The sequence below is a fragment of the Molossus molossus genome, unplaced genomic scaffold, assembly GCF_014108415.1.
Source record: "Molossus molossus isolate mMolMol1 unplaced genomic scaffold, mMolMol1.p scaffold_m16_p_18, whole genome shotgun sequence".
NCBI classification, from domain to species: Eukaryota; Metazoa; Chordata; class Mammalia; order Chiroptera; family Molossidae; genus Molossus; species Molossus molossus.
In genome coordinates, this window is record NW_023425353.1 from 34,149,347 (window position 1) to 34,169,079 (window position 19,733).

Genomic DNA, 19,733 nt, shown 5'->3' on the forward strand with positions numbered 1-19,733 from the left:
CCACTCTATCTGAAGATAAATGCAAAAATATCCTCGGGTGAGGATAATAAAGAAAAAGATTTTTAAATAAAGCAAATAATTTTACAGTAAGGCACAAATGAAATCTTTCCAGAATTTAATAAATTTAGCTATTCCAAGTAATTACTGTTATTTAGATTTTATGGTTTCATGATTGCAAAAAAGAAAGGTATGAGTTTGAATGGCCAGGCAGCAATTAGCTCTTGGTTTATTTTCCTTGGATTCATTTACAATGGAATATTTGCATGCTTCCTCCAAGGACGGTGTACCTTCTTGCTGGCTAAAACATCCAGGTCACAGCAGATTCGGGCACGTGTGGAAGAAGGCTGGATGATGTCATCCACAAACCCTGGTGAAGCACAGAAAAGGGACATCATCTGCATCCCCAGAGGAAGCCACCCTCCAATCTTATGCTCAACCTGGGCACCATCTCTTGGACCCTCAGTGTAAGCTGGACACAACTTCAAATCAGAGGGGCTGGGCCCTGTGAACCCTCTCCTGCATCCCTGGAGCTCCCCTATTCCTCTGGCAGGTCCCCAACTTTACAAGAAAAGGAAAATGTGACACCACCACCCACCCCTTCCCTGGGCAAGATGAATTCAATAGGATATAAAGAAAATAAATGTGTATTTTCAAAAACAGTTACAATTCTGCCCATTCCTGTACACAAGTCCCTCTTCAATGTGACACCAACACTACTCCCATCACGATACTACTCCCATCAAGAAGTAGACTCCCCCCGGCGTGGCTCAGTGGTCTGAGGCATCGTCCCAGGCACCAAAAGGTGGAAGGCTCCATTCCTGGGCAGGGCACATACTTAGGTTGCGGGTTTGCGTACAGGAAGGCAACCAATCGATGTTACTCTCTCACAATGTTTTTCTCTCTCCCTCCCCACTAAAATCAATAAGCATGTCCTCAGGTGAGGATTAAAAAAATAATAAAATTTTTAAAAAGAAGTAGATTCTATTTCTTTACCTAGCTTTCTTTATGACTTGCCACAAAAATGTGGCAAAAGTGGCCCCGTGCAACTTCCAAACCTAGGCCTCAAGGCAGCTTACAGCTTCCCTCACAGCTTTTTGCTGCCCTGAGGATACCATGGACTAGCCTCCTTAAGAATAAGAAACCAGCCAAGCTGGTGTAGCTCACTGGTTGAGCAGCAACCTATGCAACAAGAGGCCGCCAGTTCGATTCCTGGTCAGGGCACATGCCCAGGTTGTGGTCCAATCCCCAGTGGGGGACATGCAGGAGGCCGCCAATTGATGTTTTCTCTCATCGATGTTTCTATCTCTTTCTCCTTTCCTCTCTAAAATCAATTTTAAAAAAATTTGTTTTAAAAAGGAATAAGAGCCCTGGCCGGTTTGGCTCAGCGGTTAGAGCATCAGCCTGTGATCCCAAGAGACCTGGGTTCGGTTCCCGCTAAGGGCATGTACCGCGGTTGCAGTTTGTCCCCGGCCCTGGTTGGTCATGCGGGTGGCAGCCACTCGATGTGTCCCTTTCACGTCGATGTTTCTCTCTCTCTCTCTTCCTCTCTCTCCCTCCCACTCTATCTGAACAAAAAAATGGAAAAATGTCCTCGGGTGAGGATAAAAAAAAAAAAAGGAATAAGAAACCATATGGAGAGTTTAGCTGGCAGCCAGCACCAACCATGGTAAGAGGCCATCTTGGACTATTCAGCTCCAGTCAAGCATCAGATGACTACAGCTGAATGACTAATCCCAGGCAAGACCAGCAGAAGAACCAGCCAGCTGAGCCCAAACCAAATCACTGATCCACAGAACCATGACCAAAAAAAGGGGGGAGGGATTATTTTAAGCCACTCTGTTTTGTGGTGGAGTTTTACACAGTATTAGGTAACAAGAACAGAACTAAGAAATTTAGCCATTTCAGCAATGTTGCTTGTATCCTGGTTACCAAAGCAACCTATACAGGCCCCATTGTCCTTACGTGATGACCACTCAGGGACAACCCCAACTCTTACAGTCTCTAAATTTGACTGTAATGGCAAAAGGCAGTTACGTGAGACTTTTTGGAGAAAGAGAATGAGCAAGTGACCCAACAAATGAACCAAGCTGCCCTCCCCACCACAGTTCCTACCTCTCACTGCTGCAGGAAAAGGGTTGGCAAACTTGTTAATATATTCCGCTTGAGCATCTTCCACATTCTCATGCCCTTTGAAAATGATCTCCACAGCACCCTGCCATTAAGAGGAGTTAATGAATGTCACTGGAGAGTCTAACCAGGACAGACCTCCTTCAGCTCATTATCATTCTGTGGCTGCAAACTTCCTGGTAAATCAAAGTGTACTGAAGTGAAGGGCCAGCTCCAGTTGCCAGGGCATAGAGGTGGGCACTGCCTGAGTCAGCCATCATGATTCCAGAGGCTGTGTGATGGGACACTCAGCTGTGGCCCCAATAACAGGCAGCTCAGGCAAAGCCAGGAGCTGATCTCCCCAGACTCCATCCTACCATCAGCCAATTGCAGTTACCTAAAGGTGTGTGGCCTATTTTCCACTATTAGATCCATGGTCCCCTGCATCAAGGGGAAGTAAAATGCTGTTTTCCTTTTTCATTATCCTGAGCCCTGAGTACAAAAGTCCATGGCCAGCGGAGGACACACTGAGCTGCAAATGTAGAAGTATAGGGAGCTGAAAAATAAAACTTCACATCAGAACCTCTAAGAGCTCAGAGCGGGTGTTTTCTGGTTCAACCCTAATAGCTATTTCAAAGCAGAAAAGGAGAGGTGAACAGGCTGACCAACAGGAAGTACCTTGCCCAAAGTCACCAGGGTCAGAACTACTGTTCAATTTTCATGGGCTCAAAGGAATAGCTCTGGGGCTCTCCCGAGATGAGGCTAGTTTAGCTGGCTCATCCCTTTATTGACAATCTCAAAACCCACTCTGGGCTCCTGCCACCCTGAGCATGAAGATACCAGCATGGACCTAAAGTGAGAGTATAGGACAGGAGGCAAAGCTGGCCCTGGGGTCTGAGGAAGGAGACTTGCCAAGTTCCAGGCCCCAACTCCCTGGAGTCCTGGCCCATCCTGGGGGCCCACCTAGGGGCCCTGGCTTCTCTCCAACATGTCCCAGCTGTGCTTTAAGCTCCTAGACCCAGGAAAAGGGAAAGCTAGAGGTCCTCACCTTTGCTCCCATGACTGCAATCTCTGCTGTGGGCCAGGCATAGTTGGTGTCACCACAAAGGTGTTTGGAGCTCATGACATCATAGGCACCACCATAGGCCTAGAACAGAACCAAATGCTGAAAGTTAGAGCTTGAGTCAGCCAGATCATGTCCCTGAAAGACCCAAGAATCCAAATGAAATGAGGACAAAAAGAATAGCCCTCCAGAGCTACTGAAAGTCCAGTGTCTGTGAGGCCAGGGAGCCAGAGCCGAGACCCCACGGGCACAGCCAGAGGCTTTCACAGTTACACCCACTGCCTTTCATGGCTTTCCCACTGCCGTTTCCAACTCCCAGAGATGACCACGGACATCTCTGCAGGGTGTGTCTCCAGGGCTGTAAATGCTGTCCTCACACAATCCTGTTAAAGGGGAGCGAGGTTTCCTCCTCCTCCCCCAGCTGAAACTCTTGGCCAGACCTCCACCCACAGCCCTGCTATTAGGAGTGAGTGGACTCACAGCCTCCAGTGGGAGTTTCTCACCTTCCTGGTGATGACTGTGACTTTGGGCACAGTTGCCTCAGCAAATGCGTAGAGAAGTTTGGCGCCATGCCGGATGATGCCCCCATATTCCTGTGCTGTGCCTAGGTGATGAGAAAGAGTTACCAGACACCCACAAAGCCCTCACAACGTCTGCCTGCCACTCTCAGCTGCGAGGTCTTCCCCTGCTCCCCAAAGGGCCAGGAGAGGAGCAACCCTCACCCAGCCCCATATTCTAGACAACCAGCTTATGGAGAAGTCACAGATATTCAGGGAGTTTTACAAGAAGATCTCCAAATAAAGTGAGTACCTCACTGGGTAAAGCCACCTCTCCTGGCTCCCACCTCTGTGAATGACTTACCAGGCAGAAAGCCAGGGACATCAACGAAAGTGATGAGTGGAATGTTGAACGCATCACAGAATCGGACAAAACGAGCGCCTTTCACAGACGAATTAATATCTAAACATCCTATAAGAGAGAAATGATCCATGCTGAGCTTCTGGGCAATTCCTAGTTCTGCTCACAGTGGGGATGTGCTCTCAGCAACCATCCAAGAGCTGGTTTCTACAGAGGCACCAACATCTCTTCCCCATAGAATGGTAAAGGAGAACAAACCCTCACAGTCCGGGAAAAACAGGGCAGACAAGAGCACCCACCTGAAACTGGCCAGAGCGGGCCCAGGAGTGGCCTCAGCCCTCAGCTCCTTGCAGGGGGCACAGCCCAGAGCAGACAAGCCGGCTCTGCCTCACACACTGAAGGGCTTCTGTCACCTAAGGCCCAGTCTGGCTCACCCCGTGGAACCAGCAGTGGGAGGGCCTTTAGGGCTGGTCTTAGGGTCCCTGCAGCCGGACATGAAATGATGGCCCCAGCGGATACAGCTATGTGCCTCGCTGCATTCTGAGGCCGAGGGTCCTGCCCGCAAAGCAGGGAGGTAACTATCTCCTACCAAGGGGGTGCGAGTTAAAGGAGATGGCATCTGTAAAGTGGCACAAAGAGCTCAATAACTAGTAAGTCTCCCCTCCTAGAACAGTTCTCAACATCTTCTATGAGGCCAGCATTACTCTGATACCACACAAGATATTATGACAGAGAATGCAGACTAAAATCCCTCAACACACATGCAAAAATTTCTAAGATATTACCAAATATAAAAAGTAATGTATCATGACCAAGTGGCATTTATCCCAAGATATTGAGAGAGGGAGAGACTGTGGGAGGGAAGGAGTGGGGGGTAGACATCAATTTGTCGGTCCACTCCTTTATGCATTCATTGGTTGATTCTTGTATGTGCCCCGACTGGGGATCGAACCCCCAACCTTGGTGTATTGGGATGATGCTCTAATCAACTGAGCTACCTGGCCATTACTGACTGGTCCTTTTTTATGCTGTTGAGGTCCTAAGTTCACTGAGCATCTTTATAACCAGTGTTTTGAAATCTGTATCTAGTAGATTGTTTGTCTCCATTTTGTTTAGTTCTTTTTCTGGAGTTACATTCTGTTCTTTCATTTGGGACATGTTTGTCTTATTTTGGCAGCCTCCCTGTGTTTGTTTCTACATGTTAGGTAGAGCTGCTACGTCTCCCAGGCTTGGTAGAGTAGTCTTAGGTAGTAGATGTCTGGAGGGTCCAGTGGCACAGCCTTCCTGATCACCCACGCTGGGCACTGGAGATGTGCTCCCACCCCAGGTAAGCTGTGTACACCCTCCTCTTGTAGTTGAGCCCTGATTATTGTTGGCACATCAATGGGAGAGATTTACCCCCAGGCCAATCAGCTGCAAGGACTGTGACCACTGACCTCCAACCATCATGAAGGATCGGCTATGCAGGGGCCCACCACACAGAGCAGAACTTACTTCAGTGGGGCTCTGGTGCCCACTAAGTCTGCCCTTTGAGTGTATCACTTGTGGAGATGGTTGGGTGGTAATAATTCCATGTGGTCTGAAGCTGCCCACTGGGTGCACTGGCTCTGGGACCTCCCCCAGGAGGTGCAGGCCAAGGTCAGCCATGCCCATATTGTGCCCGGGGCCACAGGGCATGAACTGCAAAGTGACCTGCTACTTGTGCTGGGCTTAAAGGAACCCAGGTAAGGTAAAGCTACAAACTAAGGCCAGCTGCTGCTAGTGCCAGGTGTGGGGCCACTTAGCAAGAGATAACAGGGCACTCTGAGGCCAGATGTTGTTTGAGATATTTTTAGCAAAATCTGAAGCATGAGCCAAGACAGGACAATCCTATGGAAAAGCCACTGGAAACAGCGTGGGTGGGCCTGAAAGTTGGATGGGGCAGGGCCTCAGGAATCACCAGGGTGGGGCAAACAGTGTGAGCCATACTGATGGCATCTCAGATATGTGGCCCACCTGCTGGCTCTGTTGAGGAAGGGCTCAGCAAAGAGCAATGGCCTCTTCCAGTCTGGGAGAAAACTGCTCCCAGCTCTCCCTCCAATGCAGGACAATTCAGTTCCTCCCCATATGTCTCTGGTGCCTTTTTTGTAATCCTCACCAGATATGTTTTATTTATTTATTTTCTTTTTTTGTATTTATTTTTTTCTGTTTTTTGGGGTTTTTTTGGTTTTTTGAGGATAAGTTTTTATTAATTTTTGAGAGAGAGAGAGAAACATTAATCTGAGAAAGAAACATCAATCAGTTGTCTCTCCTACATGCCCCAACTAAAGATCCACACCCTAGGATGTGCCCTGACCGGGAAATGAACTCACAACCTTTTGGTGTATGGGATGATGTTCCAGCCAACTGGGTCACCCGGCCAGGGCTGTCTCTGGTGCCTTTCAAGCTGCTGCCTCAGCACTGGAGCTCAGAGGGAAGGAGCCCAAGAAGAATTGGTCTCCTTCCCTCTGAGCTCAGACCCTTTAAGAGGAATTGCCTGGGACTCCAGCAGCCTGTCTCCCTCAGCCTCAATCTCGGCTGGTTTTTACAGCCAGAAGTTATGGGGACTTCTCTTGCTGGCACTGGAACCCTGGGATGGGGAGATTGGTGTGGGGCTGAGACCCCACCCTCCTCAAGGGGAACCTCCACAGCTGAGAAATCCCTCTCAATTTTTATCCACCACACGTGGGTGTTACCCTTATACCCAAGGTCTTCTGGGTTTTCTTTCTATGTTACTTTCTAGGAGTTTTATAGTTTTGTGTTTTACACTTAAGTCTCTGCATCCATTTTGAATTAATCTTAGTGAAAGGTGTGAGATCTCTGTCTAGATCGACTGATTTTGTTGTGGATGTCCAGTTGTTCCAGCACCATTTGCTGAAGACGATTTTTGTTCCATTGTATTGCCTTTGCTTCTCCATCAAAGATCAGCTGATTATATTTATGTGGGTCTATTTCTGAACTCTATTTTGTTCCACTAATCTACTGTATATTCTTTCACCATTACCACGATGTGGGCTCGATCCCCAGTGGGGGGCGTGCAGGAGGCAGCCAATCGATGTTCTCTCTCATATCAATGTTTCTATCTCTCACTCCCTTCCTCTCTAAAAAACAACAAAAACATATTTTTAAAAAATAGGAAATTAAAAAAAAGCATTTTGAGAAATTAACATTAAAAGAAAAAAGAGCTTTCACAACAACACCTGAGTGTTTTCTTTGGACATGAAAGACCGTGTCCGAAGAGAAAGCAGAAAACCACCATGGGCCCAGGCAGCCCTGACATCCTCCAACCACCACCTGAGGTTTATGAGAGCTTCTCCCTCCTACCTGAAGCCACCTTAGGTTGGTTGCCAACAATTCCAACAGTCCTTCCGTTCATTCTTGCAAAACCAACAATGATGTTCTTGGCATAATTGGGCATAATCTCAAAAAATTCTCGCTCATCAACAACCTGCAGGGACAAATGTAATCCTGAGCCCAAAATGATAAAGAAGAAGATATAACTAATTGCAGATTATAGAGCTGGATAGCCACCACTCCACCACAGGCTCTCCAAGGAAGCAAGATCCTTGCTGAACGGGAAAACCCTCATGTACACTGCTGGGGGAGGACACACCAGTACAGTCTTTGTTTAAAGGTTCCATTTGAGCCCTGGCCAGTGTGTTCAGTGGTTAGAGCATCGGCCCACACACTGAAGGGTCACAGGTTCGACTTCCAGTCAAGGGCCCGTACCTGGGTTGCAGGTTTGATCCCCAGGCCCAGCTGGGGTGTGTGTGGGAGGCAACCAATTGATGTCTCTCTCTCACATTCCCTTCCTTCCACTCTATCTAAAAACCAATGGAAAAATATCCTCAGGTGAGGGTTAACAAATAAATTGATTAATTAAATAAATAAGAACCAGTGGTAGCTTTCTTAACATGAAAAAATATATATTAAAAAGCCAGGCCAGATTCCAAAATGGCAGCAGAGTGAACAGAAGCTACACAGACCATCTCCCAGAACCAAACTGGAATTACAACTATAACACAGACAAATCAAAAAAAGAACCTGGAAAAAAAGAATCTGGAAAAAGAACCAGAAAAACAGCTGGCAAAAACCATATAACCAGAAACACTAACTCGATCCTGGTAGGATTGTGAGGGCGAGAGACGGGGGCTGGGAGCCCACAGACAGCAGCGGCCTTAGCTGGGAGCAGCACCCTCAGGTTAAAGTCCCAAGTGGCTCCACAGCGCAGAGCCGGGACAGAGGCTAAAAAAGCCACAGCCACTCACCTTGGGCTCTTGCAGAGGGATGGCTGACTGAACTGGAACTGTGTGGGGACACTCAGGATTTGGAGGGCACTCAGAGCTTTTCTTGAGTTGCTGCCACGTAGGACAGTGGCCATCTTGCTCCTTCCCAGGGCTTTGGGGAGAGGCAGCGGCCCCTCCCTTGGAGATCCAACCCCACCCTGTGGGCCACTGAAATGCTAATTGAGGCTCATTAACAACCAGCATCTGCCCCACCCTCGGGAAATACCCTTATGCTGAGCACCTGAGGGAGTTTTTCAATCAACTGACAACCCAAAATTCTTCAAGTAATCTGGACTGCTAGCCTCCAGACAAAAAGCTAGAAGATAACAGTACCTTTCCTGGGCTAGCAACTCTAACCAGGAAAGTAAGACTTGACAGTGGTGTTTAATGTGGGTCCTCCCTCGCTCATCTAAACCCAGGAGAGGGAGCCACATACAGCAGAACACCAACACCCACAGGGAAAACTTGACAGGCTCCAAAGCCCACAGTGATAGCCAAAATGGTGAAACACAGAAACAAAAGCCAAATGAAAGAGCAAGAGACCTCCACCGAAGATGAGATCAATGTAAAGCTGTTAGGCAAGTTAACAGAGCTAGAATTCAGAGCCATGATCTTGAGAAAGCTCAATAGCATGAGTAAGGACATAGAGATGCTGAAAATCAACCAACTGGAAATTAAACACCAAGAAGAGATAAAAAATGACAAATCAGAAATGAAAAACACATTGGAAGGTCTAAAAAGCAGAGTAGAGGAAGCTATGGAATGGATCTGTGAATTAGAAGACAGGGTAGAAAAAAATGAACCAATAAGAAAACCAAAAGGAAAAAACGATTAAAAAACAGGAAGACAGCTTAAGAGAACTGTGGGAAAACTAGAAACATAATAATATTCACATCATAGGAGTCCCCGAAGAAGAAGAAAATGAGCAAGGGTTAGAGAATATATTCAAAGAAATAGTGACAGAAAACTTCCCTAATTTGGTGAAGGAAGAAGGCATTCAAGTTCAAGAAGCACAGAGAGTCCCAAGTAAGAAGAACCCAAACAGGCCCACACCAGGACACATAGTAATTAAAATACCAAATATTAAAGACAAAGAGAGAATCCTAAAAGCAGCAAGAGATAAGCAACAGATTACCTACAAAGGAAACCCCATAAGGCTCTCAGCTGACTTCTCACAAGAAACACTACAGGCCAGAAGGGAATGGCATGAAGTAATCAAGGTCATGAAAAACAAGGATCTGAATCCAAGACTACTCTACCCAGCAAGGCTATCATTCAAAATGGAAGGTCAAATAAAGAGCTTCCCAGACAAAAAAAAAGGCTAAGGGAATACATTAGCACCAAACCAGCAACTGCAAAAAATGTTAAAAGGACTGCTGTAATTAGTAGAAGAAATAGGAAGAAAAATATAACCACAATAAAAAAAAAAAGGCAATAAACAAGTACATATCAATAATCACCTTAAATGTAAATGAACTGAATGCCCCCATAAAAAGACACAGGGTAGCTGATTGGATAAGAAAGCATGATTCATCTATATCTTGTTTACAAGAGACCCACCTCACAACAAAAGACACACATAGGTTGAAAGTGAAGGGATGGAAAAAAATTTTCTAAGCAAATGGAAAGCAAAAAAAAGCTGGGGTAGCAATACTCATATCTGATAAAATAGATTTCAAAATGAACACCATAACTAGAGACAAAGAAGGCCACTACATAATATTGAAAGGATCTATCCAACAGGAAGATATAACCTTGATAAACATACATGCACCCAATATAGGAGCACCAAAATATATTAAAAATCTTCTGGCCATGGCCGGTTTGGCTCAGCGGTTAGAGCGTTGGCCTGCGGTCCTGAGAGACCTGGGTTCGGTTCCCGCTAAGGGCACGTAACTAGGTTGCAGTTTGTCCCCGGCCCTGGTTGGTTGTGCGGGTGGCAGCCACTCGATGTGTTCCTTTCACATCGATGTTTCTCTCTCTCTCTCTGTTCCTCTCTCTCCCTCCCACTCTACCTGAACAAAAAATGGAAAAATGTCCTCAGGTGAGGATAAAAAAAAAAAATCATCTGGAGGACTTCAAAGGAGAAATCAACAGCAATACAATCATAGCAGGGGACTTCAACACCCCGTTGACACCACTGGATAGAACCTCTAGACAAAACATTAGCAAGGAAACAGAGACTCTAAATGAAGTACTAGGCCAAATGGATTTAATAGATATCTACAGAGAATTACAGCCCAAAACTGCAGAATTCACATTCTTCTCAAGTGCACATGGGACATTCTCAAAGATAGACCACATGTTAGGGCACAAACTAAGTCTCTACAAGTTCAAGAAGACTGAAATCATATCAAGCATCTTCTCAGATCACAATGGCATGAAACTAGAAATCAACTGCAAGAAGAACATACAATGACATTTGAACACATGGAAGCTAAATAACATGTTATTAAACAATGAATGGGTCACTGAGGAGATCAAGGAAGAAATAAAAAACTTTCTGGAAACCAATGAAAATGAACACACAACAACACAAAATCTATGGGATGCAGCGAAAGCAGTTCTGAGAGGGAAGTTCATAGCACTACAGCCTACCTCAAGAAGCAAGGAAAATTTCTAATAGACTATCTAACCTCACAACTTAAAGAACTAGAGAGCAAACAAAAAGAAAACCCCAGAGCAAGTAGAAGGAAGGAAATAGTAAAGATCAGACCAGAAATACATGACATAGAGACCAAAAAAAACAATTCAAAGGATCAATGAAACAAAGAGCTGGTTTTTCGTAAAGATAAACAAGATTGATGGACCCTTAGCTAGACTCACCAAGAAACAAAGAGAGAGAACCCAAATACACAAAACCAGAAATAAAAGAGGAGAAGTAACAGCTGACACCACAGATACAAAAGATCGTTAACAGCTACTATGAACAATTATATGGCAACAAATTAGACAATCTAAGCGAAATGAACAAATTTCTAGAAACACACAGTCTCCCAAAACTGGACCGGGAAGAGATAGAAAACTTGAATAGATCAATAACAACTAAGGAAATTGAAGAGGTAATCAAGACTCTCCCAGCAAACAAAAGCCCAGGACCGGATGGCTTCATGGGGGAGTTTTACCAAACATTCAAAAAAGAACTAACACCCATTTTCCTCAAACTATTTCAAAAAATTCAAGAAGAAGGAAGACTTCCAAACTCATTCTATGAGGCCAGCATAATTTTAATTCCAAAACCAGAAAAAGACACTACAAAGAAAGAAAACAACAGGCCAATATCCCTGATGAACATAGACGCCAAAATCCTGCACAAAATACTAGCAAATCGGATCCAGCAATACATCAAAAAAATTATTCACCATGATCAAGTGGGATTCATTACAGGGATGCAAGGCTGGCACAATATTCTCAAATCAATAAATGTGATACACCACATAAACAAAATGAAGAATAAAAACCACATGATCATATCAATAGATGCTGAAAAAGCATTCGACAAAATCCAGCATCCATTTCTGATAAAAACGCTCAGCAATGTGGGAATAGAGAGATCATATCTAGACATAATAAAGGTCATATATGAAAGACCTACAGCCAACATCATATTCAATGGGCAGAAACTAAAAACATTTCCATTAAGAATAGGAACAAGACAAGGAAGCCCACTTTCGCCACTCTTATTTAACATTGTACTGGAAGTCTTAGCCACAGCAATCAGACATGAAGAAAAAATAAAAGGGATCCAAATTGGAAAGAAGAGAGTGAAACTGTCATTATTTGTGGATGACATGATATTATACATAGAAAACCCTAAAGACTCCATCAAAAATCTACTAGACTTAATAAATGAATTTGGCAAAGTAGCAGGATACAATATTAACGTCAAGAAATCGACGGCATTCGTATACACCAATGATGAAGTCACAGAAAGAGAAACTGAAAAAACAATCCCATTAACCATTGTGGCAAAAAAATTAAGATACCTAGGAATAAACTTAACCAGAGAAGTAAAGGACCTATTTGCAGAAACTACAGGACATTGAAAAAAGAAATAGAGGAAGATATAAAAAAGTGGAAGCACATACCTTGTTCAGGGATTGGAAGAATTAACATCATTAAAATGTCCATACTACTCAAAGCAATCTATAGATTCAGTGCAATCCCCATCAAAATACCAATGACATATTTCACAGAACTAGAACAAATACTTCAGAAGTTCATATGGAACCAAAAAAGTCCCCGAATAGCCACAGCAATTTTGAAAAAGAAGGACAAAATAGGTGGGATCACAATACCAGATATCAGGTTATACTACAAAACGACAGTAATCAAAACAGCCTGGAACTAGCATAAGAACAGGCATACAGACCAGTGGAACAGAATTGAGAACCCAGAAATGAACCCAAGGCAATATGCTCAATTAATATTTGACAAAGGTGGCAAGAGCATACAGTGGAGAAAAGACAGCCTCTTTAATAAATGGTGCTGGGAAAACTGGACAGATACATGCAAAAAAAAATAAAACTAGACCATCAACTTACACCATACACAAAAATAAACTCAAAATGGATAAAAAACTTAAATGAGACCCGTGAATCCATAAAAATTCTAGAAGAAAATGTAGGCAACAAAATTTTGGACATCATACACAGCAGAATTTTCACTGATACATCACCTAAGGCAACAGAAACAAAGGAAAAAATGAACACATGGGACTACATCAAACTAAAAAGCTTCTGAACAGCAAAAGAAACAATCATCAAAATGGAAAGAAAACCCACTATGGAAGAACATCATTGCCAATGATACATCAGATAAGGGGTTAATTTCCAAAATATATAGAGTACTCATACAACTCAACAAAAGGAAGACAAAGATCCCAATTAAAAAATGGGCAGAGGAGCTGAATAGACACCTCTCCAAACAGGACATACAAATGGTCAAGAGACATATGAAGAAATGCTCAACATCACTAATCATTAGAGAGATGCAAATTAAAACAATGAGGTATCACCTCACACCTGTCAGAATGGCCGCCACCAACAAATCATCAAACAAGTGTTGGCGAGGGTGTGGAGAAAAGGGGACTCTAGCACACTGCTGGTGGGAATGCAGACTGGTGCAACCACTATGGAAAACAATATGGTGCTACCTCAAAAAATTAAAAATTGAACTTCCATTTGACCCAGTGATCCCGCTTCTAGGAATATACCCTAAGAAGCCTGAAACACCAATCAGGAAGAATATATGTACCCCCATGTTCATAGAAGCACTATTTACAATAGCTAAGATCTGGAAACAGCCCAAGTGTCCATCAGTAGACAAATGGATAAAAAAGCTGTGGTACATATACACAATGGAGTACTATGCAGCGGTAAGAAAGAAAGATCTCTTATCCATTGAGACAACATGGAGGGACCTGGAAAGTATTATCCTAAGTGAAATAAGCCAAGCAGAAAAAGAAAAATACCACATGATCTCACTTATTTGTGGAATATAATGAACATAACAGTCTGAGGAATACGGTAGACCCAGAAACATGGAAGTAGGGCACAGACTGACATCCCTCAGAAGAGAGGGCGGGGGAGGTGGGAAGAGATAAACCACAGAACCTGTATGCATGTATGCATGACCAATGGACATGGACAACAAAGCCGGGGACGGGGCGGGGAGGATAGGGAGGGTGGTGCCAATGGGGTAAAAATGGAGAAACATCTGTAACAAAAATTATATATATATATATATATATATATATTAAAACAAAAAAAAGGCCAGGCCCTGGCCGGTTTGGCTCATCAATTAGAGCGCTGGTCCACAGACCAATGAGTGTGGGTTCAATCTCAGTCATAGACATATACCTCTGTTGCGGTTCAGTCCCCAGCCCCGGTCAGGGTCCTGTGGGAGGCAACCAATCAATATGTCTCCATCACATCAATGTTTCTCTCTGTCTCTCTCCTTCCCTCCCACTCTAACTATAAATAGAAAAATATCCTTGGGTGAGGAATGAAAAAAAAAAGCTGGGCCGGTGTGGCTCAGTGAAGTGAGCATCATCCTATGGACTAAGAGGTCCCGGTTTGATTCCCAGTCAGGGCACATGCCCAGATTGTGGACCAAATCCTCAGTGGGGCATGCAGGAGATGGCCAATCGATGTTCTTTCTCATCGATGTTTCTATCTCTCGCTCCCTCTCCCTTCCTCTCTCTCTAAAATCAATAAAGAAAAAATATTTTTTTTTAATATTTAAAAAAACACTGGTTGCCTCCCAGGTGGCTCAGTTGTTTGGAGCATCATCCCATACACCAAAAGGTTGTGTGGGTTTGATTCCCTGTCAGGGTATGTACCTAGGTTGCAGGTTCCATCCCCAGTCGGGGCACATACAGGAGGCAACCAATCAATGCTCTTTCACATTGATGTTTCTCTCTCTCTCTCTTCCTTCCTCTCTCTCTAAAATTATTAAACATATCCTTGGGTGAGAATTAAAAAATAATAATATAAAAATAAAAAACACTAGTGGCAGTCTCTCTAAAGTTAGTAATAAGATGTCCACTCTCAAAGCCACTACTCATTATTGCATTTGATAAAATGGAGCTGCGACAGGCTGAGCCTCTCCTAGATAAGACTGGAATTTCCTTTGGTTACTCCTCAAATCCTGCAACCAATCAGCATCAGACAGAACAGGCACCAGCAGCCACAGGGACCCGATTTATCAGCAAAGAGACCCTCCTGATCCTAACACATGCTCAACTGAGCCTCAGAACAACCACTGCATGACTTTACCCTCATTATAACAGTAAAAAAAACACACCGCTGGGTGGAGACCTAGGATGCTAACAAAACATCATCGCATGTTAGAGCACATAGCTCCACTGCGCCTGCATGAGCCAGTACCAGCCCACCAAAAGAAGGATCTGGAAGATGGACCAAGAGAACAGAGAAACCCAGTGCTGTGAAGCCAGATTCCAGCAGCAGACTGGGGAGCCATGCTCTCTCCTGGTGTGTGCTGCCTTGATGCTTCCTACTGTCTCTTTGTTCCCAATAACCCTTCTCCTCTGTGAATCTCTTTTGCCTACTCTCTTGATTTCTGTCCTGAGAAGGGTAAGGATCCTCTCCCATTGGTGACAGAGGTACAGACAGTGCAATTAGACAAGGGAAAGAAATGACACAATAATTGAAAAGGAAAAGATAAAACTCTTTATATGTAGAGAGTACACCAGTATCCTTTAAAAACCCAAAAGAATTAACAGTAAAACACTATCACAAATTATAAGAGAACTTAATAGGATATAAAAATGATAAAATCAATAGCTTTCTTTATACCTTAAAAAACAGAAGGTAGAAAAGACCCCATATATGGTAATTGTGGGGGAAAAGAGGATGAGTAGAAAAAGGTATAAGGGGGTAAATGGTGATGGAAAAAAAATATAAAGGCAGGAAATATTCCCTGACTGTAGCTAAAAAAATTAAAAATGACCCCATTTACAATTAAAAGATAAGATATTTGAAATAACCTTAATAAGAAATGTGAACAATCCCCAAGGAGAGAAAAAGCATAGTTTTAACAAATAAAAATACAAAATATTTTCTTTAAAAATGTTTTTTATTGCCCGGTTGGTGTGGTTCAGTGATTGGGCGTCGACTCGTGCACCAAGAGGTTGCCAGTTCAATTCTCAGTCACAGTATACGCCCAGGTTGTGGGTCAGATCCCCAGTGAGAGGCATGCAGGAGGCAGCCAATTGATGTTCTCACTCATCAATGTTTCTATCTCTCTCTCCCTCCCCTTTCTCTCTCCAAAAAAAAAAAAAAAAAAATCAATAAGAAAAAAAATAATTTTAATATTTTTTAGTGATGTTTTAGAGAGAGAGAGAAACATCGATCAGCCGCCTCCTGCATGCCCCCACACTGGGGACCGAGCTTGCAACCCAGGCATGTGCCCCGGCTGGGAATCGAACCAAGACCTCTCAGTTCACAGGACACCACTCAATCCACTGAGCCACAGTGGCCGGGCACAAACTATGTTTTTAAGATTGTTTCAGATTTATAAGAATGTCAATTCTCCTGAGTTAGTTCATAAATTTAACAGGATCCTAATAAAAACCACACAGGATTCCCTAATTCCAACCCCTTCTACCCTAAAATAAGACAAACGAACTCTAAAAAGTTTGTATGGAAAAATAAATAAGCAAAATTAGGTAAGAAAACTCTGAAAGAAGAATAATCAAGATGAACTGTTCCTACCAGACTGAAAGCACACTATAAAATCTCAAAAATTAAAACAGCATGGTATTGCCCTGGCCGGTTTGGCTCAGCAGTCAAAGTATCGGCCCACGGACCAAAGAGTCCCAGGTTCAATTCCAGCCAAGGGCATGAACCTCGGTTGCGGTTTGTCCCTGGCCCTGTTGGGGTCGTGCGGGTGGCAGCCAATCGATGTGTCTCTCACATCAATGTTTCTCTCTTTCTCTCCCCACCTCCTTCTCTCCCTCCCACTCTGTCTGAAGATTAATGTAAAAATATCCTCGGGTGAGGATTAAAAGAAACAGCATGGTACTGGCCAAGTCTGGTGAGAACATGAAGGAACTGAAGCTCGCACAGGCTGCTGGCAGGTGCAAAATGGTTCGATTCCTCTTATGGAAAACCCTTCGATAGCATCTACTAAAGCTAAATGTATGGATACCCTGATACGTGGTAATTTCCTTCCTCAGTATGGGTCCAGCAGAAATGTGTAACTTATTCACCAAAATCACAAAATAAAATGTTCATATCAGAACTATTGTGATAGTCCCAAACTAGGAACTACCCAAATGCCCATCAACAGTAGATAAATAGTTCATATAAAAGACTGAAGAGACCGATGGGAACAAATGCAACAGTACAGAAAACAGGACAGTGGTTTCTCTCAGGGTTTGGGGGGAAATAGTGACAAGAAGCAAGCACCAGGGAGGTGTCTGTTTCTCTCTGTGAAGCATTTTGTTTGATCTAGTCTATGTAATTTTTTTTTTGTACTTAGGAAGGTTATATTTTTTTCATATGGTTACCTCTGTAATTACACCAATAAATGCCCTTAGTCCCTGGGTTTAGCAATTAGAGAGGTCATTAGGAGATCTGTCACTCAGCAGAGAGAGAAAACCAGAAGCCAGAGCCCAGTGAGGAGGAATGGAAGAGTTTGTACAAAAGGAGTTTGTTTATTTATTTTTATCCTCACCAGAGGACATTTTTGCATTTATCTTCAGATAGAGAGGGAGGGAGGGGGGAAGAGAGAGAAACATCGATGTGAGAGAGACACATCGACTGGTTACTACCCACATGACCCCAACAGGGTGGGGACAAACTGTAACCCAGGTACGTGCCCCTAGCGGGAACCGAACCCAGGACTCTGGTCCACAGGTCAGCGCTCTAACAGCTGAGCCAAACCAGCCAGGGCGACAAGAGGAGTTTAAATGAAAAGGTAGAAAAGAATTTGAACAGCACTTAAACAAAGATATATGTTAAGAGGTTTCACTGTGGTTTTTGTTTATAGTAACTAAGACAAGAAATCCATACCTGTTCATATACATTTATTACTAAGAAAAAGGAGAAACAAGAAGAAAAAGTTAAAAAAAAACACTCAAGAAAGCAGGACCCTGGGTGGGGAAGGATGGAGTCGAGCCCAGGTGGACCCTCATTCAGTGAGGAAGAAGAAATGGTCACTTGTGGGGAGTGGGAAACCTGGTGCTCTCAAGTTTCCCCACGAAGAAAACACCAGGTCATCTGACCAGAGAGGGCGTGGAGAAAGAGGTCGGGGCTGGGTCAGGCCTCAGGAAAGGTGGGGGACGGTGCTGAGGGAGGCCAGGAGGCACACCGAGGGCCCAGCGCCGTGGGAGCAGAGCTCTGGGCTTTCCTCCAGCCGCCTAGGCCCCATAGGCAGTATTTGGAAAGATGACTGAAGCCCTGAACCAGGGACAGGGCTACAGGGCAAAAGGAGAATCGGGGGCTCATGACGGAGACCCTATTTTATCTTCACAGTGTTTTTTTGGACCCATGTATGCTTTTGTTTCCTCTCTCGCCCAATGTGAGGTCTCGGAGGCAGGGATGTGGCCATCAGCATCACACAGCACCAGCACTGGGAACGGTCCCCAGCAGTTAGTATCTGGTAGAGTGGCAGAGTCCAAGCTGGGACGAGAATGCAGAGGCCAGGAGGGGTTGAGGTCTCAGAGGAACGGCCAGATTGAGGCTGGAGAGTCGGGGCGCAGAGGCAGTGGGAGAGGGTCAGACACCACTGTGAGGACACAGAGGGGGCTGCAGGGCGAGGTCAGAGAAGGGCACGCTGGTAGTAAGGTCTTGTTTTCACAGCTCACATGGTGGTTGGTAGGCTACATCATCTAGCAATGAGGAGAGACAGAGTCTGGCCATGGTTACTGACTCATGCTGGCTCCCCAGAGTACAGGAGGAGGAACAAGTCACTGGGGGAATCAGGGCTCTTGGAGAGGCTGTGCCCACAGAGCCATCTGCCTCTGTTCAGCAAGATCTGCTGAGAACACGGTGTGCATAAGTCTGAAGGAGACAATGGCCATTGAGAGATGACCCCCAGTTTGCCCTGATACTGTCTTCTCTTCATAACAATCCAAGAATCTGCTATACCAACCAAAAGGTACAAATGACTCCTACCCTCCCCAGACCAACTGACTGACTGACCTACCTACACACACACACACACACACACACACACCCTCGACACCGTCAGAGGATACCCTATGTATTCTTTCTCTAGAAAGACAAAACGCCCGCTAAGCCTAAGGCTCTAAACAAAGGTACCTAACAGAGTCACCCTGACCTCAACTCCAGACTCTAGGGACATGGCCCCTTCTCTATGCACCTCAGTGCCATCAAAAGACTCCTAAGCTCTGCCGCACCAACTGACTCCCTCTCCCCCCAGCCCTCAAGTCCATCCAAGCCAGAAGGGTGGCTACAGCCACTAGCTCTTCCCACAACAGACTACCCAGTAGCCCCTGGTCCTGGTCCACCCCATACTCTGCCTGTATTGCCAGATGTTAAGTCCTGCGGGTCCAGCACTTCCTCACTAGGCCAAAGCCTAGTGACCATGGATGTGGCTGAGCTAGCAGACAAGACAGACAGAGGCAGCACTTACGGAATGTATGATGTCCACCATGTTGTAGGCTTTGGTAGATTCTAAAGGGACAATTGTGTCGAGCTCAGGAACCAGACGGTCACTTTGGATAGAAAAAGAATCAGATATAAGCAACGCTGGAAGAGCCAGCTGCCTTCTGAGGCTGGGGACTGGGAGAGGACACGAGGGCTGGGTTGATGCAGCCTTACTGGGCTTTCCAAGCAGTCCCCAAAAATGCATTCCTTTGTTATCACCATAGTAAACTGAACCTGAGCTCGATATTAATCCAAGTGATCTTT

General features: G+C 44.6%; 1 protein-coding gene across 1 annotated transcript in view; it reads right to left on the reverse strand.

The window, feature by feature from the left end:
• Window positions 1–102: 102 nt before the first annotated feature.
• PCCB (propionyl-CoA carboxylase subunit beta) overlaps window positions 103–19,733 on the reverse strand; it is a 62,465-nt gene continuing 42,834 nt past the window's right edge. Inside the window, exons 9-15 of the mRNA XM_036267351.1 lie at window positions 19,456–19,537; window positions 7,370–7,493; window positions 4,031–4,138; window positions 3,673–3,773; window positions 3,155–3,253; window positions 2,113–2,212; window positions 103–367 (exon numbers count right to left, since the gene is read on the reverse strand). Of these exons, the coding sequence (XP_036123244.1) occupies window positions 246–367; window positions 2,113–2,212; window positions 3,155–3,253; window positions 3,673–3,773; window positions 4,031–4,138; window positions 7,370–7,493; window positions 19,456–19,537 (736 nt within the window). The 3' untranslated portion in view covers window positions 103–245. The remainder of the gene's footprint in view (window positions 368–2,112; window positions 2,213–3,154; window positions 3,254–3,672; window positions 3,774–4,030; window positions 4,139–7,369; window positions 7,494–19,455; window positions 19,538–19,733) is intronic.